The sequence below is a fragment of the Dasypus novemcinctus genome, chromosome 21 (genome assembly GCF_030445035.2).
Source record: "Dasypus novemcinctus isolate mDasNov1 chromosome 21, mDasNov1.1.hap2, whole genome shotgun sequence".
NCBI lineage: Eukaryota > Metazoa > Chordata > Mammalia > Cingulata > Dasypodidae > Dasypus > Dasypus novemcinctus.
This window is the reverse complement of record NC_080693.1, coordinates 47,270,972-47,297,621: the sequence shown is the minus strand read 5'-3', so window position 1 is coordinate 47,297,621 and position 26,650 is coordinate 47,270,972. Positions and strand designations below refer to the sequence as shown.

The 26,650-nt window shown below is 61.5% G+C and overlaps 1 protein-coding gene across 2 annotated transcripts; it reads right to left on the bottom strand.

The window, feature by feature from the left end:
- Positions 1-309: 309 nt before the first annotated feature.
- TSPOAP1 (TSPO associated protein 1) lies at positions 310-25,093 on the bottom strand. Of its 2 annotated transcripts, XM_058283908.2 has the most exons (31): positions 24,518-25,093; positions 23,577-23,684; positions 23,233-23,361; positions 22,471-22,650; positions 21,753-21,938; positions 20,468-20,545; positions 20,297-20,380; positions 19,969-20,058; positions 19,659-19,781; positions 18,773-18,877; positions 18,050-18,100; positions 17,611-17,631; positions 16,619-16,823; positions 15,920-16,092; positions 14,437-14,552; positions 14,064-14,173; positions 10,557-11,390; positions 10,252-10,403; positions 9,536-9,910; positions 9,211-9,450; positions 8,658-8,858; positions 7,201-8,067; positions 6,453-6,552; positions 6,201-6,367; positions 5,423-5,591; positions 4,937-5,008; positions 4,226-4,329; positions 4,073-4,144; positions 3,787-3,897; positions 3,083-3,144; positions 310-1,500 (listed from the first exon to the last, which is right to left on the bottom strand). In XM_058283908.2, exons 1-30 carry the CDS (start codon positions 24,857-24,859, stop codon positions 3,115-3,117), a joined length of 5,595 nt encoding a protein of 1,864 aa, XP_058139891.1. In that variant the 5' UTR covers positions 24,860-25,093; the 3' UTR covers positions 310-1,500; positions 3,083-3,114. The 2 variants fall into 2 exon arrangements, with proteins under 2 accessions (XP_058139891.1, XP_058139892.1); XM_058283909.2 differs by lacking the exon at positions 17,611-17,631 and having other exon boundaries at positions 24,518-24,942.
- Between the last annotated feature and the right edge of the window lie 1,557 nt (positions 25,094-26,650).

Genomic DNA, 26,650 nt, shown 5'->3' with positions numbered 1-26,650 from the left:
GGAGGGAAAGATTGCAGTTTGTGTTCAAGCTTTCTCTCTTCATTTTTTCTTTCACCTTTCCCAGCGCTCTGTCTTTCTCCACTACCTTGCCCCAATTCCAAGCACCTTGCCCCAACTCCAAGCACATAGAACTCAGGAAGCTGCTTAACCTTCTTTGGAAAAGGAACTCAAGAGCTGCTTTGCCCTCTTGGTGTTGGTTAGTTTTGGCCCCAGTAGATTTTGGAAATAACCTTGGGGTCCCAGGGTCAAGTGCAAAGCCCAATTGACCCACCCCTCTGAGGAGCCCTGTGACCTCAGTAGACTCCAGCATAGATTTTGTGAAAATAGACTTTATTATAATAAAATGTCTTTTTAAACAAATGCCCCCACCATTCCACACCCCTGGAAAGACTTGAGACCAAAGTGAGGGTGGGGTGCAGTCAAACAGCCTCCCACCACAGCAAAGGAAACATGCAAAGAGACACTCATCCAGCCACGGCGTGGGGGATGGGGAATGTATGAAAATAGCTGCATAAGTCTGTCCTTTCCCACAGTCCCTGGACTCCGACAGAGGCCAGAGGAAAACAACGCAAAAGAGAAATTGAATCCGATGAGCAAAATAAGGCAAACCCAACTCTCCTGCGTTCTGCCCGCTGGCCCCCCGGCCTTTGGGGGTGGGACACACGGGAGGGGGCCTGGAGGCCAGGCTGGCAGGGCTGGGTGGAGCATGGTGGGGCGGGGTCAGGCCCGCTTTGGCATGGCCTTTCTCCTTCCTGGTTCTGTGCAGTGGAAGCGAGATGGAGGGAGCTGGACTGAGGCACTGAGTATGTACATATATACATAGCCCCAGGTTCCTGCCCCGGTGGGAAGGCGGGGCTCAGGGCAATCCAGTGTGAGCTGTCCTCCTGGGGAGGGAAGACTTGAGCCGGGCAGCCAGTGCGGCCCACGGAAACCACCTGTTTCTCCCGCCAGGGTTCTGGGAGTGGGGAGGTCCGAGGAAGGGGCCAGCATAGTACAGTGGGAAAAGCCCTAGACCAGGAGTCCAGGGCTCTGGGTCCAGTCCTGGCTCTGTGGTGGCGGTGCCAGGAGATCCTGGCCAGGGTTCTTCCTCTCGATGGGCCTCAGTTTCCCCTCCTGGAAGAGGAAGGTACCCATCTAGAGGATCCATCCTTAAGATTCATCTAGCTTTGATCGTAACCAAGTCTCTTGGATTTCCATCCAAGTGCCACAGTGTTAACTCAGCAGGGGAGGCCGGGACCCCAGTCTGGGGTCTCCCCTGCCCAGCCAGGGCGGTGACGTGGGGGCCTCGGGGGCTGCTTCCGCCTACTGCTGGGCCAAGCTTCACTCCTTCTTCGCAGAGCCCAGTTTCCTGAGGAGCTGCTTTCCCTTGGAGAGGAGACAACGCACCTTCTCACTTGTGCCCTGTGCGTCCCCCAGTTGCGCCCCGGAGGGGCTGCCAGGGCCGGGGGCACAGCGCCTGCCTTGGGGCGCCGGGGGCCCTTGTGCTCTGCTGGCCCCGTCCTGTAAGGAGAGGAAAGGGGCAAGGTCAGGGCCTGACTCCCCACCCCGCCCCACCCCCAGGACTTTCTCCACCACAGGGAGCCTGTAGCTCCTGGGACCGCGGTGGAGAACCAGGGCTCCAGGACGGCGCCACTGCCCGGGACACACAGAGCACAGGGGGTGTGGGGGGCTGATGCCGAGGGAGCACCGAGCGGGGAGTCTGACCAGGCATCCCCCGTGACCCTAAGCAAGCCCTTCCCTTCTCCGGGTCTCACTAGGGTGCTGGGCCCGCACAGCTCGGTTCTCAGCACCTGACGCTGGCAGGGGGTGCTTCCCACTGCCCACAGGCCACACCCTCCCAGCGAAGAGGGACAAGGACAAGGACAGCTTAGGGGCAGCCGTGCTCTCCAGGGAAGGCAGTTCAGTTCCTGTAGCACCTCAGACAGGCCAAAGAGCAGCCCCACCCACCCTCACCAGCACCCTCGGGCGGGGCCTTCAGAGAGCGGGGCCAGGGCCCCCACCCTGGGAAGGAGAGAGGATGCTGAGGCTCCTGGGAGCCCCCCGAGAGCGGGGCCAGCGGCTTCGCCCCCGCACCAGCTCTGGAGGCCGCCCCGCCGGCTCCTCCTGCTGCGTCTCCTCCTGGATCCTCTGGCAGCCCAGGGCCACTCCCTGTGCCTCCCAAACGCGCTGGGTGGGGGCCTGAGCACTGCCAGGGAGCCCCCCATCCCATTCGCACAGCCCAGCCAGGCTCTCTCCTGTCCTCTCCCCACTCCCCTCTTCACATGCCCGTTTGCTGCCCAGAGCCTGGCAGCCTCCTGGCTAGAGCCCACCGCAAGGCCGAGACCAGAGGCAGGGGAAAGGGTGCCGAGCCCGGGCGCCGCCCGCCCCCCAACACGGCCCGGTGATGTGGCCCGCTCAGACCCAGGGGCCGCAGTCTCCTGCCAGCCAGCCAGGCCCTTCGCACGCCTCTCAAGGGTCCTTCCACAGCTTCCCAGGAGGGAGCAGTTGTTGGAGAAACCAAAGGAAGGGATCTGAACTCCAGAGAAGAATGGTGTGAGTTTGTCTATGGATTCCAATTATTTGAGCTCCCTCTTTGATCCCCAGATGCAGAGGAAATTGAGAGTGGAAGTAAACACATGCATCTGATTGCCCTAACAGACAAGGGCAGGGAGATTATTACTGGTGACACTACAGTGTCATCCTTCTAATTGCCCCAATAATAATCACAGTATTATAAGACTGTAGTCAAATAATACCATAAGACCACTGATGAGCCAGAGGATGGGAGTCACGTGATACTCTGTAAGCCACATGTTACAGAACGTGAGGCATCAGCTAGGATGGGACCTCATATACTGAGATGACTTAAGCATTCCTGTGACAGCTGGGACTGCCCAGGGTAAAGGCAAGGCAGTGGGGGCAAAGCGGGAAGGGTGAGTACCCCCATATCTGGCTCATGGGTAGCTCTCCCTCCCCCATTCCCTGGTAGGAAGTGGAAAAGCCAGGTCAGCTCCTGTCCTGGAGACAAAGGAGCACCGTCCAGTTATGGTGAAGCGGGGAGTGGGGTGTCCCATGGGACTTGGGGGGCCGGCCCCCCACTTACATGTTGCTTTCTCTACAAATATCTATGTCCATCTAGCACTGGACTCTCCTCCTTCTCGTTCTCTGAAGAACAGGGAACAAAGAGAGGAGACCGGTTACTGACAGACCGACCTGCCCTCCAGCCCCGCCCCCAGGCCCTGGGGCCACAGGCTCCTGTCCTGCCTGACAGAGCCTTGGCACTCGGAACGATTACAGATGGCAGTTGGGACTCCCAGTGAGGGCCTGGCCTCCGCACCCTCTCCCTGCCCTCTGCTCCCCACTCGCCCCAAGGAGAGGCAAGCTCTATGGAGGAGAGCCCAGGTGGTGTTACATAGCCTTGCTGGGCCGCAGGCCTTCAAACGCAGGTGCGCAGTGGGGAGGGGCCCCCGGGAGGCGGGAGACATGCAGGGTGGTCAGTCCCTGAAACCGGAGCTGTGACAGGCTCGGGCTGTGGGGTCCGGGGGAGACTGTCCCACAGGGCCCCTTCTCTGCTTTGGCCCCAGGTACGGGCTGCTGGGTCAGATGGCCTGAGGGTCAGAGAGGGGCCCAGGGCCCACCTCTGGGCCGCGGGCTCCACTCTGTTGGTAACGAGCGACCTCCCCCGGAGGCAGTGCTAGGCCTGTGCGATGTCCCCAGCCGCTGCCCTTCCCCCACCGTCCTGGTGCCCCACGCACACCAGCAGGGTAGGGACCCAACGGCTGACCTGGATCCCAGCCCCGCACTGACCTGACTCCCAGCCTGGGGCGTCGCAGGCTCCCTCTCGGGGCTGCCTGCCTCGGGCCCAAGGCCCTCCAGGAAGTTGGACGGGACAAGACCCCTTTGTCCATTCAGTTCCCCCTGGGGAGGAGAGGCTGGTGAGACGGAGACCAGAAGAGAGGCTGGACTCTGTCCTCCTGAGCCGCCCCCTTAGTCAGGAGCCCTTGCCCATGTCCTCCCCAGCTCTGGAAGAGCCCCCTCTGGGGGGCTGGTGAGATGGGGCCTGCTGCACACCCTCCCCCCGCCGTGTTCTCACATAGTAGAAACCATCATCATCCATGCCCCCAAACACAGTGATGACGTCCCCTGCCCGGAAGGGCAGCTCCGCCTGCAGAGAGACAGAGGCTGGCGTCAGCCCCGGGAGGCCTGCCCGCCCCCCTTCCCGGGGGCTCTGCCTGAGGGTCCTCACCTCCACGTCCACGTTGGGCGAGTTCTCCCGGGGGTTGTAGTCGAACACGGCCACCATGGAATGGGGAGCCTTCAGGTCCACAGAAGAGCCTGGCTTGGAGGGGCCTGCGGGGAGAGGGAGAGAAGCCTCAGGCCTCTCTCTGGACCCCCCACCCCCGGCTATCCTCTGCCCTGGAGGCGTGCTGACCCCCATTCACCACCTCCCCACTAGCTGTATCCCTGGGGAGAAACCTCCTCTCCCCCCATCTCCCTTGACCAGGGATGGCCCCTCCCTGGACTGGGCGGGGCCTTCCTGCTCTGCTGTGGAAAGTGTGCCAGTGGCCCCGCCCCCCACTCCCCCCTCCCCGGCTGGGGGTGGCACAGGGCGGGCAGGATGCTTGCCCTCCCACAAAAGACACCAGGGGAAGGATGCTTAGGGACACCATTATCCCAGTCTTTTGGTTTAAGTAGTGAACTAAAGCCCAGAGAGGGTAAGTGACATGCTCCAGGTTGCACAGAATTCAGTCTGGAGTGCCTTGGAGCAGAGGTCCTGGCAAACCACCCCCATCCTCGCCAGAACAAAGCCCCCAGCTGCTGGGGGTGGATGTGTGTGAAGGTCTGCCCTGCTCAAAAGCCTGCAGGGTTCCACAGAGAGACAAGCAGCGCACCCCCATCACCATCACCCAGCACATGCAACCTCCTAGACTCCAAGGGGGCACAGATTGTCACTCACCTTTCTTGGAGCGGCGGGGCTTGGGGGGAGGACCCATCGTGTGGTTTGTGGGGTACACAAAGGGACCATTCCCTGATCCAGGAAGGCAAATAGATGTAAAAGAGAAACTGAGGCAGGGAAAGCAGGGAGGGGGCTCAGAATAGTGACTCTGGGAGGTCAGGACTGTGCCAGGATTCCTAAGATCAAGCTTTTAAAGAGCACTCATTTCCCATCCCTCACTTCGAGCCCCATCCCAACCTCCAAAATCCATGGCACATCAGAGTATTCCCCTAAACAGGGCCATGCCCCCTGCAACAGAGTCCCACTCCACGTGGCGACCCCAGCACCATGGCCACCCTTGCCTTAGTCTCCAAAGGCCCGAGTGGCTCTGCCAGGCTCTGGAGAGGAAGCCCCAGCCACTGCAGACATGCCAAGCCTTCAGCCTCAGGCCGGGCTGGCTCAGGACTGCAGTGCGGTGACGCGGGGAGGGACGGCATCAGGTCATACCTGGGCCCTCATGGAGCACATCCAGGGACAAGTAACCCCGCTGAAGCAGCTGCTGTCTCCCCACGGGGCTGTCCACGGCCACCTCGGCCACCATGTTGCAGGGGATGTAGCCTGTCCGGCCCCCACCTTCGCCCCGGTAGAAGCCGTCGGCATCTTTATCACCGAACACCTGAGGGCAAAGACCGGTTGTCTCAGGAAGCCAGTTTGGCGTCCTCCTGTGGCCCCTGGCCCCAGGTCCCAGCAGCACCACACCTGGGACTGCAGAAGGATGCTCCCCCTTTTGTGGGCCGTGGAACAGAAAGTGGAACTTCAAAGAAAAAGGATCAGAGGGGAAGGGGAAAAACAGCCTTTCCATATCATCATCTTCGTCATGTCCATTCTCTGAGCCCACCCCACACTGGATCTCTGCAACCCCAGAGCAATACCAAAAGCCTTCCAAAAATGCTTGGAGGAAGGCTAAGAAGAATAATGTGAACAGCAGCCAACGGTTATGTACTGTGCTCAGTGACAGGCTTTATGTATAACTGAATCATTTAATTCTCCAACAACCCTGTGAGGAAGGCACTAATATTACCCCCATTTTACCAATGAGGGAACTGAGGCACAGAGGGGTTAGGTAACCTACCCAAGGTTACACAGCCAGAAGCCAAACCCCCATCATTTGGCTCCAGTAGCTGCGCCCTCAACCTTGACTCCATGGTCCCTCCGTGGCAGGGAGGGAAGATGGAGGACCCCTGGCTGGAGGTTGGCGCTCTGAGCCCAGATGGTACATCGGTACCTTCAGAATCTGCCCCTCTCGGAAGGGGAGCTCCTCTTCGCCGGCGTCAGCGTTGGGGGACATTGTCACGGGGTCGTAATCAAACAGAGCCACAAAGACCCTGATGGGTCTGTCTTGGCACGCGGGAGCCTCTTCCAGGGGGCTCCTCAGAGGGGCTGTGGAGAGAGCTGGAGAGGGTGTGGGCTCAGCCAGCTGTGGCCATGGGGTCAGGAAAGGCCCCTAGGCCTGGCCCAGCCCCCACGGGGTGCTCACCCAGGTCGCAGGAGCCTGGTCTGGGGGGCCGGCCCCCTCTCCGCAGGGCACCCCTCCGCCCAGAACCGTCCTGCCCTCTGGGCTCCCCAGTTTCTGTGGCCTGCAAAGACAAGGCAAAGGAGGGCAAAAGTGAGGGGCTGTCCCTCTGGTGGGCACGTCAGCAGAGGCAGGACCCCGCAGGCGCGCCCCCAGCTCTGCCCCTCTGGCATAAGCAGCACAGCAGAGCCGGGACACAACATTCTTCTCCTGGGGCCAGCATCCCAGGAGACTTGAGACACCCCCAAGGGGGGTGGCCGGGCAGGAGGGGCGGCCCCCGCCCTGGCCCCTGTAGCAGTGAGTGCAGTCGAGGGGGCTGAGGTGAGGTTAGAGTTGGCCGAGGAGCACTTGAGGGGAGCAGGAGAGCCTCCTCTCTGCTCAGGCTGGGTGCCGTGGGAATCGGCCTCGCAGTCAGTGTCCTGAAGACATAGCTAGCTAAGCAGAGGCAAGGGCCACCCAGAGCAAAGGCAGGGGCTGGCTGGCGGCAAGTGGCACCTAGTGGTAACAATGTCGTGCATCCCAGTTCCGTTCGGCAGAAGCAGCGAAGCAGTGGGATGTGGGTGGGAGGAGGCAGGTGAAGGAGCCCAGAGGCCCAGCCCCACCTCTACGGATGGAGGCGGCAGCGTGGAATGGGAGCGGCTGGTGGGTAGCAAGCAGGGCCACCAGGTGGCAGCAGGCAGGGGGCTGCCCAGGGTTGGGAGGGGGCACGGACCCGGGAGGGCGGCTCCTTGGCTCGGCCAGTCGCACTGCGGCCTCTCCGCTCTGGCTCCCCTCTCTCCCAGGCCGGGGGGCGTGAGTAGGGGTTGGGGCCTGAATTGGCCTTCAGAGGTCCCCAGGGCCTTCCCAGGGGTGCCGCGCCCCGGGGCTCCCCGTCTTCGGGGTGGCAGGAGCTGGTGACGGCGCCACCCCCGCCGCCCGCCTCCTGCTCGTCCTCAGAATCGTATTCGATACTGATCTCCAAGCACTTGGGGGAGAGGCAGCTGGCTAGGCCAGGTTCCGGGGCCTGGCCGCGGGGGCCCCTCCGGGAAGCGGCTGGCCGCCCTCTCCCACCAGCCTCCGGTCCTGCCCGGGGCCCCTCGCCCGCAGCGGGGCCGCCCCTCTCCCGCGTGGCGCCTGCTCGCGCAGAGGCCTGGGGCCCGCCGGTGCCGAGGAGTCGGCTGCAGTGTTCACGGGGGTCGAGGGGCCGCCTGCGGTTTGGGGGCTTCTCGGGGGAGCCACCTCCTCTCCTCCGGCTGCTTCCACCAACTAGTGCAGGCACGTCCTCCGGGCGGTCCCCGGCCCTGCAGGGCTCGGGAGACAAGGGGCTCGGGCCGGGTCGTCGGGGCTGGCTGCTGTCACAGCCCGGGCCCAGCAACGCAGGCTCAGGCGGGCAAGGGTCTCGGGGGGAGAGGCCTGACCCTGGCTTCTCCTCCTCGGCCTCGTCCTGGTCGTCTTCGTCCTCCTCCTCCTCCTCCTCCTCCTCCTCCTCCTCAGGGATGCTAAAGAGCTTCTTGCTGCAGAACGGCTGGAGGGGCAGCTCCAGGAGCTGCTCCAAGATTTCCTCGTCGCTGTCAGTCTCACACCAGGAGTCGGGCTGGGGCTGGGGGTGGGAGTGGGGAGCAGCAGGGAAGAGAGGTCCGTGGGGGAGAGGAGAGAGGTGTGACCTTTGCTCTCGGACGAGGGTGGGGGTTGCGGGCAGCCCAGGGCCCTCCCCCAGCTTCCGCCAAGGTGACCTTCCCAGGTCCTCCTCTCTCCATGACTGGGAAAGAACCAGAGGGAGAATTAGGGATCACACCCAGGGAACAGGCTGCCCCGAGCCTCTGTGCCCCAAGGGGGGGACCCCTTGGGAGAAGGCCAAGCCTATAGCAGCAAAGAGGCCTCTCCAGCCCTTCCCGATGGCCCCAGGAGCTCCCACGCCAGGACCCGGGGAGCACTGGCTTTGCCTGGCCAGGATGCAGCCTCCGGGGCTGAACCAGGCGGGAGGAAAAGGGCTCCTCCTCCCCCGTCTTCCCAGGAGGCCAAAGATGGGGTCCTGGGCCACTTCCTAGCTGCCGCTCAGGACAGGGCCCGGGCCACACACCTAGAATGTCGCTGGAGCTCAGTGGCGGCGGGAGCAGCTGCTGACACACGCGGCGCAGAGCCGCTGAGGGCTGAGGCCTGGGGCTGGCCAGCGCCTCCCCGCCCGGTTACCTTGGCCCTGCTCTCCCTGATGCTGTTGCCAGCAACTTGCTTCTGGAAAGAGGCATGCCTGGTACCCAGCTCCTCCTCCTCCTCCTCCTCCTCCTCCTCTCCCTCCTCCTCCTCCTCCTGGATGTCTGACAGGTCTGAGTTGCGGCCGTGCTCCACAAGGGAGCTCGCCAGACGGGCCCCCAGCTCTGCCGTGTCCTCCCTCTGCAAGACGCAAGACAAGGGAGGAGAGAAGGAGGCCAGTGAGCGGCCGCCGGGGGGGGTCAGTGCCAGTTAGCAGGAAAGGGGTCACTTGGCAGGGGGAGAGAGGGCCGTGCCCAGAACAGGGGTTCCTGAATCTTGAGGCAGGAGAGAGAGACCAAGAGAAGGGGATGGGGACCGAAAGGGAGAGAAATGTGGGAAGAAAGCAGCGATGGAGAAGCAGACAGAAGTCTCTGAGGAGTCAGAGCCGGGCCAGGGTGGAGGGCAGTGAAAGGGGCAACCAGGGGAGCGGGCAGGAGGCAGGGAGGCAGGCCCTGATTCCCTGAGGCGGCACAGGGTGTTCCCAGCCCCGTACCTCAGCCTTGGCCCGCAGCCCCGATCCCTGGTCTCCGCTGAGGCAGGCTTCGGGACACGGCGTCCTCGGGGCCAGCGCCCCCTGGGCGGAGCCGGGCAACGGGCGGTCCTCTGCCAGGGCCCACGCGCCCCGCTCCTGGGCGACGGAGGGAGCCGCAGGGCCGGGGCCTCTCTCGCCCGGGCTTGGCTCGTTGGCGCTCCTCTCCACCGACGTGCCCAGCACAGCTGCCCCGGCCTCCTCCTGCAACGCGAGGCCCTGAGCAGGCGGCGCAGGCCCGGCCCCTCTCCCAGCCCCTCGTGCTCCTCTCTTGCCTCCGGCGGGCTACCTGCAAGCAAGGCGCTGGAGGCCCCTCTCGGGATCCTCGTGATGTCTCCCGTGGAGGGCTTGCTGGGGGGCCCCCTGGGGGCTCTCGAGTGCCACGGGGGGTGGGACGCCGGAGGGGAGAGCTGGGGTCTTCGGGTTCCGGGGAGGCTGGAGTAGCCGGTGGTCTGGCCTCCGGGCCCGATCGAGGGGAGGAGGAGACCCTGGCTGGCAGGAAGGCCTGGGCCAGGGCTGGGGCAACGGGGGCCGGGATGGAGTCGGCCGACTCGCCGTGGGGCGACATGGTGCGCACGGCCACGTGGCGGCACACCCGCAGCAGCTGCAGCTGGGACAGCTCCACCAGCACGCTGCCGGCGGTGGGCGAGGCCACCTCCATGATCTGTGGGGCGGAGGGAGCACAGGACTGAGAAGGCGGCCACGGTAGCCAAGCGGGAGGACGGCCTGGGCCACGGCAGCCACGGCCGCCAACCCTGTGCCAGGCACTGGGCTGAGCCTTTGGCTAGCCTCATCTCACTGAGCCCTCCTGACCCCTGCGCGACAGTGGTGGAGCGGTTTTCAAATGCCGGTCATCTGAGGCCAAAGCCCGTGCCCTTGGCTAATCTGCCGCCCACTGCCCAAACGCCAGGGCTGGGCATCTCTGTGCCAAGCCTCTGAGCATGGCAATGAGGGAGTCATATCCTGCTCCCAGGGTACAGGTGGGATGGAGTCCCCAGGCCCTACCTTCTGCCCGTCAGCGTAGATGGCGTAGCCTGTGACCCGGACGCCGTTGGAGGAGCCGGCAGCATCGATGGTGACCGGGAGCCAGCTGATGATCAAGATCCCAGGGGAGGGCCCCGGCTCAACCTGCACATCCAGCGGGGCATCAGGGGGGCCTGGGGGCGGAGGGAGTACAAGGCCCAGTGATCCAGGGGTTTACTGCTACGGGCGCCGGCCCAATTTGCTCTTTCCCTTCACAGTCTCCCCTTCTACCGCCACCCATGGCCTGGCACCCTCCGCCCCGCTCCTCGGGGCCCAAGCCTGCATACCTGCCGGCAGCGTGCTGAACTGCACCGTGGCAGTCCGCTGCTCCGGCCTCTCCCAGCCTGGTTCCCAGGTCCCTTGGGGTGGAAGCTGAGCCTCCACTCGGGCCTGGTAGAGTGTGTCGGGCCGCAGGTGGCAGAAGGTGGCCCAGTAGGTGCTGGGGCGGGCGGGTGGGCATTCTTCTCCATTGAGGTAGATGGCATGGGCCAAGTTGCTATTGCCGGGCACCCAGGTGATCTCGGCGGATGTGGCCGTCAGGCGACAGACCCGCAGCTGGCTCGGCACCGCCCCAGCCCGGGCGCCCACAGCCAGGCAACAGCGCAGGGGGTCGGAGCTGCCTTGGCCGGTCAGGGCCTGGACCGAAACATGGAGGGGCCTGGCCTGCAGGTCCAGGTTCTCGAGCACAGCCTTGGGGGGCGCCCCGGGCTCCAGGGCCTGACGCAGCTCCCCGTTCACGCAGATGTGGTAGCCATGTAGCTCCACGCGCTCAGGAGGCGGCTCCCAGGCCAGCACCACGCTGTGGGCCAGCTGCTTGAGGACCGCCAGGTGGCGGGGGTAAGGCACAGCGGGAGTCTCACCCAGGCCCTCCGGCGGGGGGCTCAGGCTGAGCTCGTCCACTGCATCCTCCTCCTCCTCGGGTCTGGGCTGGCTGCGTCCCCCGCAGCTCTGACCCCCAGTGCTGCTGCCACCCCCACCTCCGCTCAGGAAACTGAGGTCGGGGCCCGAGCTGTGGGACAAATCTGCCAGCTCTGGAGGGAGGGAGGTCAGGAGGTCTTCATCAGACACGCGCTCTACAAAATTGGAGGGGACCAGGCCCCTTCGGCCATCCATGAGCTCCCCTGGCAGAGGGAGGGCAGAGAAGGACAGGGAAGGGAGAGACAGAAAAGAAAGGAGGGGAGCAGATGTGGCTCAGGCAGTCGAGCTCCTGCTTCCCACATGGGAGGTCCCGGGGTCAGTCCCCCGTGCCTCCTAAAAAGAAAAACAACAAGCAAACGAGAAAACCAACTCAGGGAGCCTATCTGGCTAGGTGATTGAGCACCAGCTTCCCACATACAAGGTCCCAGGTTTGATGCTTGGCCCCGGCCCCTCAAAAAAAAAAAAAAAAAAAAAGTAGAGAGGCAGTAGGGAAAAACCAGTCCAAGAAATGAATTTTAGCAGGGGTTGATATTCAGTATGTGATTCAAATCAATGTTTACCTGTCAGCCTCTTTAAAAAACAAGAGCCATCAAGATCTCAAGTGGGAAGTCCTATTTTTGTTTTTGTTTTTGATTTTTAGTTTTCGTAGGTATGATAATGGAGTGTGAGAATAATTTTGTTAAATAAGACAGTGCTTCTTAAATTTTAATGTGCATATGAATCACCTAAAGGGTAGGTCTGGGTGGGGCTGAGATTCTGCATTTCTAACAGCCTTTCAGGTGGTGCTGCTGCTGCAAGGGAAGAGCAGAAAGTCCCTGTTCTAAGGAGACGCAAGTTGAAGTATTTCTAGGTTAAATGTCATGGTGTCTGCAACTTGGTTTCAAATCATTTATTAAGCCTACATGTGGATGAAGCAAGTGTGACAAAATGTTGACAACTGTTGTCTCTAGGTAATGATCTACAGTCCATAATGTATCCTTTAATTTTTCTGTATGTTGGAACACTTTCATATTGAAATGCTGGGGGGATGAGGAGGTCAAGATGAGAAAACAGATTCTACAGACTGGAAAGCTGCAATGTGGGCTTCACACAGGCCCGGGGAATGGAGGAGGGGGTGCCCCACAACTTCCTTTGTGGAAAGTAGACAACTGCTAAGGGTTAGGGTGGCAACTGCCTGGCTAGGGCGGGGAGAGAAAGCTTTAGATGCACGTGGCAGAGAAGAGTCCCGTGTGGGATCTAGAAGGACTCTAGAAGGAGTGAGAGACCTGGCAGCCAGCCCAGGTTGCAACCAATGGTAAGTTTTGTCACCACTGGTCAGTTTCCCTCAAGAGTTGGCAATGCAATATTCTAGAGCATTTGTTATTGTTGCTTATGTGACGGATGTCAAGGGGGGAGGAAGCAGAGCACACGTGGCATCACATCACAGCCAATTTGGGGGAAGGGAAAAAGTTCCCAGGGACCAGACAAGCTGGTGGCCGCTGTGGCCCATCGGGAGAAAGGGAGGAGGCGTGAGCTCAGGGCCGAAGTGAATCTGGGGAGCTCTTAGCTGCAAGGGTGTCTGGGAGATGCCCCAATAGTAATTTCGTTGGATTCCCCACCCCCCTCACTGTTACGCCAGGAGAAATAGAAGAAAGCTTTTGAAAGATAGGGACTTCCAAAAACTCAGATAACATAAGCACTGAAGAGCTTGAAATTAAAGGTAGGAGGAAGTGATGTGTAAAATCCTTGACACTCAGCTGATCTATAGCCCTGCCCAAGACTGAATTCTGGATCAGAACCAGGCCCGAGTTCCAGAAGCTGGTGCTGCTAAGAACAGGCCAGGTGGGGCCAGAGATGGAACAGTCACTTAAAGTGTGACAAGGAATATGGTTAACTATTAATACACTCAACTATCTATGTTTCCTTAACTCTAGCCCGGATTGAACAGTCCGTTCTAGCGATTTGGGGTTATTGTTTATGCTTTCGCTGCCTCCCTCGAAAGTGTTTTTTATTGTTTCATTTAAAACAACAAGGACAAAAACCATGGTTTTCCTGGGAGCTACCTAACGCCGCTCTCCATAACCACCACTACGGGGAGCTTGGCTGCTTAGGTCATAAAGCCAGGATGGCTACTCAAATAACAGGCAGAGGTTCCAGGTTCAGCGGAGAGGATGAGGAGGCTCTGAAGGCCTGGCCTTACCAACCCGCAGCTTCACAGACTCCGACCCAAGCCCTTCCCCGCATCCCTCCACACAGCTGCACCCTGTCAGCCTTTCTCCCCTCCAGCCCTCGTCCTGCCCCACCCACACCTCATCCCAATCTCTACACAGTGCCGGCCTCCCTGACCTTGGTGCCCAGGCCAGAGCGTCTGGCGGGGGAGGTCACTGCTCCCGCGGCCCTGCTCTGCTGCCCAGTCTCCCTAACGGGCTGCCTCTGCTGCCTGCTGAGGCTCTGGCCCCCATGGGAACTGGAGGAAGCCCTGAAGCTTACTCCCTGCCTGGGCCCTGGCAACTGCTAACCGCTCACTAACACCCTTTCCTGGGAGATGGATGCTGATTCCTCTTTCCCACCCCTGACCGGAATCAGCATCAAATCCATGCTACAAGCCTGACTTCTGGGTGTCACTAGTGCTATGCACTGCTGGGCCTGCCTGCCGGCACCAAAATGAATTCTGCCAAAATTCTCTGAGACCCTTTGTCCATCATCTGGTGAGTCTGCCCTGTTCTGCCCAGCCTGGGGCTAGAATACGGTCAGGCCCTATGGGCTGCCTTTTAGCTGAATCTGAAACCTTATGGTGGGCTGAGCATGCTGGGAGAGGGGGGTGGATGGATGGAGGGCTTTAGAAACAGGGGCTTAAAAGCAGGGGGATGTACAGAATGACCCCCATACCTCCCTACCTTCAAAAAAGCCATCCTCGTCCATGTTGCCATAGACGTAGATGTACTCGCCAGCGGTCAGCGGAAGCTCTGCCTCTGGGTTCTCATTGGGGCCCTCAAAGGGGTTGTAGCTGTTGGGGAGGTGCCAGGGAGGAAGACAGGGGCTGGCTTCCGCCTCCACGTCCTGCTTCCTCCCCCGAGTGCCTCGGGCCACCATGGAAGCTTGGCAGACCCCCTCCGCAAAGCAGGACGCTCACTGCACCCACCTTGACTTAGCCCACCGAGGATCCCCTTAGCCACCCCACCGTCTCCAGAGGCCTCCATCTTCACCCAGCCCCCTCCCCCAAGCACCCAGTTGCTAGGGGGACTGGTGGGAGGAAGGCGAGGGGCCCACCTATAGCGTGCTAGGAAGACCTGGATCCTGGCACCTCCCTGGGTGCCCTTGGGTGCTGCTGGCAGCAGGGAGACACTGTCCACCTCCAGCTCCTCCACCTCACTGGCTGTGTCCACCTAGGGCCAAGCAGAAAGGGCTGAGTCCGCTCCAGGGCGCAGGGCTAAGGGCAAAGCAGGCATGTTTCCAGGCTGAGCCAGAGGGGAGCCCCGAGGTTTTGGAGGAGGGAAGCAGCGAGGAGCATGGTATGTTTTCTAAACCAGCATCTGAGCCAGCAGGTCCCGGCAGAGCTCAGCTGTGTGCCGGAGGGAGGGAAAGTGGGATAACCTGTGGCCCCCCCTCCCACCCCCGCCAAGCCCTGGCCTCTACTGCCCCAGGCCAGCAAGTGAGGCCACTTGCCCCATCCGAAAGGGGCCAGGCCATGGCTGGTGTGGGGAGTGGGTGTCCAACGGGGGTTTGACTCCTTAAGGTGAAAATGCAGTAAAGCACCCAGTCATAAGGAGCTGGAGGAGAGGAAGCGAAGGGGGCTGCAGGAGGCAGAAGGGGGCAGCAGATGTCCCTGCTTCTAGCCCTGGGCAGTGCTTCTGTGGTTTAGGCCTGCAACTGAGAACTTCCTGCCCACTTGCCTGGTCCACTTGCAGGGGCACCTCTGCTTCTGTACCCTCAGACTGCTGGGGTCAGGCTGAGGAGCACTCTTCTCTGCTAAAGCTTGGGCAGAGGGTTACAGTGCAGCCAGAGCCTGCACCACCATTCTGTCCCACAGGGGGGCAGTAGAGGCCTGGGGCTGGCTTCTACCACCTTCTGAAGCCTGGGACAGAAGGGCTGCTCCTGGCTTGCTCGCCCCCACTCTCTGGGGTTTGAGAGGCAGAGAGAGGGACAAGGTGGTCAGAACAGTGAGTGATAGCCTCGAAGTTATTAACAGTAATAGCTGTCACATTTGCTGTATCAGGCACTTTCCTTCTTTTATTTTTTTTTTTCATGTTATCTTCACGACAGTCTTACAAAGCAGGTTCTATTAACCCCAATATTCAGATAAGGAAACTGAAGCCCAGAAAGGGGCACATAAAGCTGGGATTTGAATTCCAGAACCTGTGCTCCTTCTCGCACAACCACCTGCTTCTACCACGGCACTCTTATGAAGTCATTATGTGGCTCCTGGCGCCAAACTGTCTCCTTTCATCCAGCCCAGAACCCTAGGGTCTCCCTGGGCCCCAGAGGGGTGGGGCCGCATGGCCCCAAGGTGGGACTTGCAGGCAGGCCCTGGAGAGCAGGGACTTGCACCTTCTAAGCTTCTCTCCCACAAGGAGGAATCCACAGTCCTTCTTCCCCCAGGAATGCACTTTCCACCTCCCCACTGGAGATCCTGCAGGGGCCAGTGGCCACCCTGTTCCTAGGGACTCCAGAGGCCGTCAGGGCAGACCTCCCCTCTCCCTTCGTCCCTTCCCCAAAGCAGAGCCAGAGCCCCAGGCTCCCTCCCAGGACTGACCTCAGGGGTAGGGCATGACTTGGGGCTGTTGTGGATGGACTCAGAGCGAGAGGAGTTGGAGAGAGACTCTGCCTTCTTGGTTGTCCTTCGAGAGATCCCAGCAAGGGTAGCAGGGGCAGGTTCAGAAGACTTTGGGGTGCAGCGCCCTGGGGAGCCCGGCGGGAGGTCAAGGTCTAAAGAGAAGATGGCACGAGGGCTTGGGGTCCACAGCCAGAGAAGGGACCAGGGAGATAGGGAGCAGCTTCTTGGATATGGGAGCCAGGCCCTTCATAGTCAGGTTTCTTTGCAAGATGAGAAATAGTTGGAGGAAACTTACTAAGTGCTAGAGATAGGTGGTTTCCATACTGTATTTCCCATGACCCTTAGAGCAGCTTGGTGAGGTGCATTTCATTATTCCCGTCTTACAGCTTAGGCCAGCAACTCACCCAAAGTCACACAGCAAGTCAGAGCTGCACCTGACTAGAACCAGACTCTGAGGGGAGAAAACAGAGCCCATGGGAGCAGCTGCCCCAGAGTCATCTCAGGCCACTGTTCCTCTCCCTCCAATACAATCTCTAAAGTCACAGCGAGAGGTGGGTACTTGGAGACAGCAGCAGGCTTCTCTAAGCCAGAACACACAGCTCTATACAATGGGTGCCTACTTTCCCGAAAGTCCCAGGCCTGGGGATTCCCAGCCAATGTCACTGAGGTCCTCCTTACCTTTGGGGCCACGCCCCCGGCAGGGCTGGGAGGTGGAGCAGCAGCAAGGAGGTGGTGGGTGTTCCCCGAGAGCACTGCAGCCCAGGGCAGAGGTGAGCAGATCCAAGGGGCCTGGGTGCAGACGGAAGGCCTGGAGCTCCTGCGCCAGGAGGCTGAAGCGCTCAGTTTGGCTGCGGCATTGCTCCTCGAGTTCCCGAACCCGGGCCTGGGCCAAGACCCGCGGTGAGCCCCAGGTCCGGCCTGTGCCATCTCCACACAGGTGTCCACCCAGCTCCCAGACCTGGCACCAATCGTTGGCATGGCTGCCCACTGCCGTTAGTGGCATCTGAGCTGAGGGTCCATGGGGCCTCGTCACCCCAACCGTCCTTCAGAGTTAAGGTGGGGCCTGCTTGACGCTCACCACACACCACCCCCCTGCCCAGGCAGGGCGCACTTTCTGCTTCTGGTCATTTTCTAGGCCAAAAGGATGGCTCCCACCACCACTACCACCACCAAAACCAGTATCACTCTGGAGGTTTCTCAGCTCCATTGTTTGTCACATTCTCACTGTCAGGGACCCCAATCCCTGCCCGCAGAGAGGTGGGGCAAGAGACTCCACAGGTTGCTAGGGACATCTGTGAGACAGGAACAAGCCAGTTCTCAAGGATTTTTCTCAAGTATCAGGAGAACCCCAATACCCGGGGCTCTGCCTGGGCCATTATCAGGAGGATTACAGGTTACATCAGGATGAACTTGCCCAAGGTCTGAGTGGCCAGCTTTTAGAGAGAAAACCCAGCGGCAGATTTGGGGATGAGGGAATGGCCTACATGTGCTGTGGGAGTTCAAGCCCATCTAAAGACTCTCAGGTCTGCCATCAGCAGCACCCCTCTTTTGAACATGAGAGTTGGGGCTGCTTGGTTTCTGAGGGAGAAGGTGTGGCTCAGCCAGGCTGCAGAGGTGTGGAGGAAGGGATAACCCTGGGAAGAGGGGGGCAGAGCCTAAGGAGGCTGTACCTGCATGGAATCCAAGGTAGACTGAGGCAGGAGAGAAAGCACAGAGAAGAGGTTAGAGCCCTCAGCCCTGGAGGTTGTTCACTCAGAGGGAACGGGGAGGGGGGACGTAAGTGGACCCCCTCCCCACCCAGTGGGCTCTCTTGACTGACCAAGCAGTTTTAAATGGAAGGCTATTTCAGGGTGAAGGCAGCCTCCAGGGCATGGGTAGCAAGGGGAGACTGCCACCAGACTCAGGAAACCCCTGCCCCAGCCGTGCCCCAGCTGCGCCCCAGCCATGCCTTAACCTGAGAAACAGGTCAGTGGTGGAGGGTATTTGCCCAGGTCCTGGGGAGCCGAAAGGTCCCTCCTGCACCCCCCCCCCAGCCCATGCCCAGTCCCTCCCAGCTCTATCTGAAGCCCCCCCAGCCAATGGAGCTCATGGCCATCCCCAGGACCCTACCTCCAGCAGCTGCACGGCCCCTTCATGTTCCCTCGTGGCTTCTGCCTGGGCCTGTAGGCAGGAGGAGGCAGAATGCTGGGGAGAAGGACTGGGGACGGTGGTGGGTGAAGGAAGGTGCACGGGAGGAAGGGGAGGAAGGGCCCGTCTCAAGGCACTCCGCAAGCCACCCTGCACAGTGCCACCATGGGAGCCTCTAAAAGGACTAATCAGATCATGCTGCGTCCCTGCGTAGGACCTTTCCACAGCTTCTGACTGCTCATAAAACAAATCACCCCAGCTCTTCCTGTGGCAGTTAGGACCTGACATGATCGGGCTCCTGCCTCCTCCTGCTCTCCTGTCCATCCTTTCCCATATTCTAGCCACACTGGTTTCAGACACCACACGCTCTTTCCTGCCACAGGCCATGTGCACTTCTGTTCCGTCTCCTGGAGTGCTCTTCCTCTGGCTCTCCTTCTCACCCTTCAGGGATTAGCTCAACTGGCACCAGAGAGGGGCCTTCCCTGACCACCCCTCTCAAGTGGCACCCCGTCACCGTGCTCGCTTCCTCCACGGTACTCGCTAGTGTCGGAAATCATTGTTCAGGGATCTGTTCACTCGCTGACGGGTCAGGAACCCTGTCTTTGTTCACCACTGTCTTCCCAGAGCCTCGCAGAGTCTGGCACAGGGTGGCGCTCCGTAAATGCTGCTTTCCCTCGCTCCTGCCCTGGGAGAGCCTGCCCCCACCTGCTGCAGCCTGCGGACCTCCTCCTGCTTCTCCTTCAGACTGAGCCGAGCCTGCTCGTGCTCCACCTCCAACTGCTGCCGCCGCTGGGCCACCTCCCGCATGTGCTGAAATGCAAGACCCTGGGTCAAGGCCAGAGCCCTAGGCCGCCACGCCCATACTCCAAAATGAGGCGCCCCAGGCCTCGCTCCATTTCAGATTCCCTTCGTACAAAAAAGGAAACCGAGGCTTGAGAAGGAAAGAGACTCCCCAAGATCCCACAGCCAGTGAGTGGGGAGCCAGCACTGAGCCTCAGGCCTTGTAGCAGTTTGATATTGTTTATGAACTCCAAAAGTAGACACTGGATTATGTTTGTAAACTGATCTGTCTGAAGTTTCACTTGTACTTAATTAAATTATGAGTGGGGCTTTAATTGGGCCACATCAATAGGGTGTTTAGTCTCTGCCCCTTGGTGGGTGGGGGCTCACAAGAAAAGACATGGCAAAGGACAGAGTTGGGAGTTTTGAGCTGGAGCCTGGGAAGTAAGCACACAGAGGAGCAGAGCAGCTGAGCCTAGAGAGAATCGAGCACGGGGCAAAGAGGAACCCAGGAAGCCTGAACCCTGGCAGACGTCAGGAGCCATCTCGCTCCAACATGTGGTAACAGCCTTTGGTGAGGGAAGTAACATATGCTTTATGGCCTGGTGTCTATAAGCTCCTACCCCACATAAATACCCTTTATAAAAATCAACTGATTTCTGGCATTCTGCATCAGCACCCCTTTGGTTAATACATACCTCATGCCCATAAAGCATATATTCTGCTCTCCCACTTTCTCCCTGGCTCCAGACCAAGTGCACTCCACAACCCTGCCGCCCCCACACGCACACACGCACGCACAGCTCCTCACCTTCAGCACCTGCTCCAGGCTCTCCAGCTTGCTCTGCAGGCCCTGGCTCTGGCAAAGGGCTAAATCTCTCTCCTCTGTCACCCCCAGGAGCTGGCCCCTCAGCTCCGCATTCTCCCACTCCACCTGGAGACGGGAATGGCAGGGAGACAGGCGGGTGAGCCTTGTCCCACCAGCTCCCTCACTGGTGCCCTTCAGGGTCCTCCCTGCCCCAGTGCAGTGCAGGGTGTGGAGGAGAGAGCCTCTTGCCTGGGGTGGGGGTGGGGGCTGTCAGGAGCCGGGACCTCCACAGCACCTGGGGCCCCGCCGGTACCTGCTCCTTCTCAGTGGCTCTCCCACTGAGCCGAGAGTTCTCCTCCACCAGGCGGGCATTCTCACTCTGGGCCTCTCTCAGCTGCAGTTCCTGAGGGGGCAGAGGGTTCTGGGAGTGGGCCCAGAACACACGTTCCTCCTCTCCCCACCCAAAGAATCCTGCCTTCCCAGGCGAGGCCTGGCCTCCTGGCTCCCCTGGCCAGAACCCTCATCGGCCAGGTCAGGAGAGCCCTGCAGGAGAGGGCAAGTGTTTTCTTGAGGGCAGAGGCATGAGCGCAGAGTTGGGGGCGCCCAGCCCCTGACGGGCCCGGGGGAAGGGAGGCGCTCACCAGCTCCTCACAGCGCCTCTGCTTCTTCCGGCCTTCCTGCTCCAGGCTCTCGCATTTCTTCCGCTTCTTGCTGAGCTCCGACTCCTGGGGGGTGAGAACCCAGGGTTCCTCCCGTGGGAGGGCAGTTCTGCCCACACCGAGGCCCCTCCAGCCCTCGACCTGAGAATTTACCAGCTGCTGCACCCGCTGCTGTTTTTCTGGCTCCCCTACGACCACCTGTGGGTTGTCCACATCCTCCTGGGGAGAGACCTGGAAATGCGTGGGGCAGGGGGCTGGCGACGGATTACAGGGTCCCAGGGCAGCCTGCCCCAGCCCAGCCTGTTCCTGGGAGGTTCCCACCCCATCTTCCAGTTAGCCATGCCATGCCTGGCCAGGAGGGGTGGGGGCGGGGGAGCCGGCCCATCCCCTCCCACCATCCCCAGCTGACTTGAAGTGCAGAGGTTGGACCCGTGTCTCCAGGCAGTAAGTGCTTTGAGATCCTGGGGCCCACGTGTGCCCTGGGAGACAGGTCCTTTATCCAGGCCAAAGCTTTCCCTTTTTAGCTTCCAACGGGCAGCCCTGCTCTGTACTCAATAATTGTCCTGGTGTCCTTCAGTGACTGGCAGGGAATTAGGAGGCTGCCGGGACCGCAGGGATGTGAATGTGCTCCATGAGTCAGGGCTTCAGGATCACCCAAATCTGGGCCTGGCCTACAGCAGCACAGGCCCCTCCCGGCTGCCACCCACCTCCCATTTATCGGTGCAAACTTTGGGGAAAGGACAGGTCTTGACGCGAGGTGCAAGGCCGGGCAGAGGGACAGAATGGGCGCAAGGAGCAGCCCACGGCCCGAGGCCCTGGTCGCTAAGGAGTCCCTCCTCCCCTCCCCTTCTTCCCAGAAGGGGGCGGGCCTAGGAGCTGCCCAGCACCCAGGCCCGAGGGGAGCCAGACCCCGGGGGTCCGGAGTGGGGTCCCCGGACCTCGGGACAGGGGCTGCCTGAGCCCCACACTCAGTGAGGGTTGCTCATACCTGCAGCCAGGGCGCACTCACCGCCGCCCCGAGGTGGCGGGGGCTGGGCCTGGCCGGCCCGGCGGGCGCTGAAGGGGGCGTCCCCGCGCTCAGGCGGCGGCGGCGGGAGGAGGCGGTGCGGGCTGGGCCCCGGGCGGCTGCCAGGGCAACCGGGGATTTGCGGCCGGGCAGTACCACTGGCTGCGCGGTAGGGGCGGCGGGGCGGGCCCGGCGGGGCGCGGGCCCGCGGAGGGCGGAACGGGTAACCCCCAGGGCGGGAGCGGCGCAGGGACGGGCTGAGGAAGGGATGGAGGGGCCCCCGCCTCCGGGGTCGGGAAGGCTCCCCCAGTCCGCTGGGGTGTGCACGCCACCCCCACCCCCCCACCCCACCCCCGTGCTCAGGACTCTGAGTGCGGTGCAGGGGGATCCATCGACGCACACCCGCACACCTGCCGGCGCGCCGGCGCTCACCTCTCCTGGGGCCCCGGGGGCGGGAGCCCCTGCTCTGGCCCGGGCAGCGCGGCCGGGGGCCCGGGGCGGCGGGGACGGCTCCTGCTGGTTGCGCAGGGCGATCTGCCTCTGCAGCCGCAACACCTCCCGTTGGGACTCGCGCAGAAGCCGGTCGAAGTCCCGCACGTGGAGCCACTGGGGGCCCTCCTGGGGTGGGAGCGTGGGGAAGGGAGTGAGGCCTAACCCCTGCCCGCCCCTCGCCTTCCCCAGGAGAGCCGCGCGCCACCTTGCTGGAGGGGCTCGGGTGCGGGGAACGAGCGCATCCTCCCGGGCATCCAGGCCCGGTCATTTGTGCAGGCGTCTAGAGCCGCAGGCGTCCGCGGCCCGTGGGCAGACATCTACAGGGACAGTCACTCATTTCTGTGAGCGCTCCCAATGTGCCCGGCACTGAACATCCTTTCACACAAGAGTGTGGTGTGCGGCTTCACACACGCAGACCCACCGCACACAGTGCCTCCAGCCTGCAGCTCAGTGATTCCCAGTTCGGGCACTCATAGCTCCACCCCCTTCAGTTCTGGCTGCTTCTCCCCGGCTCCCACCTGGGTCATCGGCAGGGGAACCTACTCCCCAGCAGCCTCCACCTTCCCTCTTCATTTGCATCTCATTAACATCTCGTCCACGTCCCACTTGTCAGAGAGGAGTGGGATGGAGCTGGAAGGGGTGGCCAGGACCCCCGTACCTTGCCGACCAGGGTGAGCCTGGCCTGCAGCTCCCTGCACTCGTGCTGCAGAGCAGCGATCTGCTTGTCCTTGGCCAGCAGGACGCTGGCCGTCTCACTGAGGTCCCGGGCTCGCTGGCGGGCCAAGGCCTTCCGGCACAACTCCAAGCTGGCCCCTGGACGGGGCATGGGGGCGCTCACCTGGCCAGAGGAGGGATAAGACCAACGGTCATCCCGAGAGGCCTGGGGCCCTTCCACCACTCCTCAGCTTCTCCCAAAGGAAAGGATGGAATGGAAACCTGGAAGCATGGTCCCCTGCTCCTACATGTCTGGGGTGTCAGAGGACCCGTGGCCTCGGTCCCCCCCAGCCCAGCAGCCCCCAAGCAGGGTTGAAAGGGTTAACTCCACATCCCTGAGGATGCTGCTAATTCAGGGCTGCCGCTGTGATGGGTCTTCACCCCCACCCCCACTAGCTCTGCACCCTGAGATGAGCTCAGCGGGAGGCTGCAGCCAGCTCCAGCACGTGGTAATCCGGAATCCTGCTCCTGCCTGCTCCAAAGCCTCCCCACCCAGCCCTTCCCTCCCTCCTGTAGCCCTAGGAACCCTCTGCCTCCTGGCCTGGCCAGCGTTTGCCCTTCCTACACCTCAGCCCCTGGGTTCCTGATTTCCTGGGTCCTGAGGTTTCACCACCCTCAAACCCCAGCCCTTCAGGCAGCCCCTAGGTGCCCTCCTCCCTGGCCACCCAGCCTCCTCCGGCAGCCTCCAGCGGCCTCCTGTCCTCACCACCCTCAGGTTAGTCTCCTGCAGCTTCCGGGCCCTCTCCTCCAGGCGCTTGGCAATGACCGCCAGCTCGGCGTTCTTCCGCTTCAGCCGCCGCACCTTCTCCTCCGTCTCGGGGAAGCTGCTCTTTCTCTGCCGAGAGGTCAGCCAGAATGGGGGCATGTGAGGAGCATCCCACGGAGCTGATCCTGACTGCCCTGGCCTTGGGCTAGAGCAACTCTAGGCAGGGTCTTGGGATGATGCCACCCCCTCGTAGCACCCAGGTGGAGGGATGTTCATGGGGTAGGGAAGGCACTAAGGCAGAGGGCCAGGGAGGACTCAGGCGTCCCCTGCTGTCCAAGCCTCACCAGCATCTGGTTTTCCTCCTTAAGGACAGCACAGCGCAGCTGCAGCTCCCCCAGGGCCCTCAGCAGCTCCAGATTGGGCCTGTCCCCAAAGCCCATGTTCAGCTTGGCCTGGCGCAGGAGCAGAGGGGGCACATGGCTCAGGAACCAGCCTCACCCAGCCAGGGCCTCCCTCTGGCACGATCCTCCCTCCACGATCCAAGGAGACCCTGAGGTGAGAAGGTTCTCCCTCATGTCCCCACATTCCGGAGGGGGCCCAAAGAAGCTTGGAAGGGGCTGCTTGGTCTTTGCTGCCCACCCTGGCATACTCCCCCGACCCTGCCACCCCCACTCTTCTCTGATTTTTCCCATCCCTGACTGTCTTCTTCTGGGAAATACCAGCTCCAACTCCCACCCCTCCTTGTGGTCCCTGAGTCCTTTTCCTTCCCCCATCTCTCTTCCAAAGTCCTGGTCCTTCTGCCTTCTGCAGGAGACTGCCCACCTCTGCCCCCAAACCTTGCCATCCCTTGCTCAAACCTTGCTTAGCCTAGCCATGAGTCCTCTCCCCTAAATGTACTTCCTCTGGACTGTGGTTCCACCATACACCTCCACAGGACCCCAGTATCCTCCAGTCCCCAAGGACAGGCAGACAGAGACTTGCAGAGAAGACAGACAGACAGACAGTCAGAGAGAGACACACAGACGGAGGAGGCAGGGGCAGGGCCAGATGTAGACCGATAAGCAGAGCGTATCAGAAGGAGACACAGATGGCGAAAAATGGAGACAGTGAGACTCCTGCCCAAAGAAGAGGAAACAGACAGTCACAGAGACAGACCCACAGACAGAGGCAGAGGTGGTAGGAGAGGTGGGCAACAGGCTTGCGTATCCTATGGCTGTGTGCCCAGGCTGGAAGGCAGGGTGAGAGCCCCCCACCGGGCAGCCCCCAGCCCCCACGGCTCCCTTACCTGAGGGAAAGCCTCCACCTCCTCATCCCCCAGCCTGGGGCAGCCGGCTCCAGGGCTCTCTGCTTGCCACCCTGGCATGGGCAGTCCAGCCTCTGCCCCTTCGGAATCGATACCCCCCATAGGCCCTGGGCTCCGGGCTCCCTCAGGCTCTGAGCTCGCCTCTGAGCTCGCCTCTGGCCTTGATTCTCCAACCTGCAGAGCTGCCGGCGTCTCAGCAATGCTTGGGGCTGTGCCGCGGGGTTCACTCTCCTGGCCTGGAGTCCAGCTCTGCCAGGCGGGCCGTGCCCATGGCTCCATGGCTCCGGGGTCTCCAGGCCGTGGGAGGGGTGTCAGTTGCTCCATGGTACCGCCAAGGGGCCCCAGGACCCGGGCCAGAGGACATCACCCAGCCAAGAGGAGGGGCTGCCGAGGGTCATGCTAGGCCAGACTCTTTCCCCTCCGGGCTCTTGGCTTCACCGAGGCTCCATCCGAGGTTGGCTGAGCTCTTCCCCGCCCACGACGGAGGCTGCAGAAGGAGTCCAGGCTGCGGGAGCTGGAGCTGTGGGATGGGAGCTGTGCTTGCTCGTGGCTGTGTGTGTGCGTGCGTGAATGTGTGGCGAGACGAGGATGTCCCCGTGGCGGTGGGGAGGCTGTGCAGTGGCCCCCGCGGCAGTGCCTGGCTGAGGGTGTGTGGATGAGCCTCTAGATCTGGCTGGTGGGAGGCAGCGCTGTCAGTGTGCGCTGGCAGATGAGTGCCTGCCTTGTGTGTGTTGTGGGGGGTGTCTCCGTGTCACTGTCTGTGCCTATGTCAGAGTTACCAGTTGTTTCTGGGGGTGGGGTGTCGGCTGTATTGCAGGGCTGTAGTGGTGTGTGATGTTGTCACTGGTTGTAGAGCTGAGCGTGTCAGCGTTGTGCAGCTGTGTGCCTGGGTGTCATTGTGTGTCCGTCAGCATCTGTGGGTCGCGGCTCCTCAGCCTCCTGGGGGGGATGGCCAGTGGTCTGCCGTGGTCCTTCCTCTCCCGCTCCTCTCCCCGCTGCTGGCTGGCTGGGCAGCCGGGCGGTCTAAGGAGGCCTGGGTCGATGGGCCGCTTGCCTCATCGTCTCTGCCCTGGCTGGACTCGGCTCCGGAGACCGCAGGAGTCTCCTCCAGCCCCGGCACCCCGAGACGGTGGGGGCGGAGGAGGGCTGAGCCTCAGAATGGGGTGGGGGGTGAGCTGGGAAAAGCCAGCCCTCCCTTCCCCCTCCTCTCCTGCCCACCAATAGGAAGTCAGCTGCTGGTTTCCATGGCGATGGCGCGGGACTGGTGGGCTGGACCGGCTGGCAGAGTCGGGACAGAGGAAGAGCAGGTTCCTCGCAGGATCCCGGCCCAGCATCTCCCGCGTGTGGCCTCCCAGCCCTCACCCCCATGTGCCCAGCACCTGCTGGGGTCCAGAGGCCGGGCGGCTGCAGGCGGTCCTCCCTCATCTCAGGTACAGCCCGAGATCGGGAGCTATGGAGACGGGGATGGCGTGACTGACAGAGAGCTAGCTGTGGAGGACAGGAATGGGAAAAGTGGGATTCAAGATGAGACAAAGAGAGAGACGGAGACAGAGAAATTAAGATGAGAACAGGGAAATAGCAGCAAAGAGACAAAGAGGTAAAAATAGGCTGACCTGCTTCAGCCTGCTCTTGGCAGACCGCATTTTGGGGACAACCTGGCGGCCAACACCAGTCAGCAGGAGACTACATGGCCTGTTTGGGGGGGCCCTGCTCTGGTGGCAAGTTCATCTTCATTCTCCCCTTAGGCTTTCTTGCTGTAGGGAATGGCTGTGGGGGACAAGGACGTGAAGTCCCCTGCCCACAAGCCGGCCTGTTTGCGGTGAAAAGGGCCTGGGTGGATTCCCCGGGGGTGTTGGAAGAGGCTATGAGGAGGCAGCGCCTCTCCCCTGTGAATCTAGCACTGGGTCCCTGAGCAGACAAACCAGTCTCGGCCAAGGGCGGGGGCCCCCGTGTGGCCTCTCTGGGGAATAGCAGCCCTGACCCACGGGCCCCTGATTGGCTCCACCTGGGTAGGAGGGGACCGAACTCCCGATTTCTGATTTCATCAATATTGTGTGTGTTTTAAATAGAGAGTCTGGTTCTTTCCATGTTATATTTTTCTGTGTTGTACTGGCC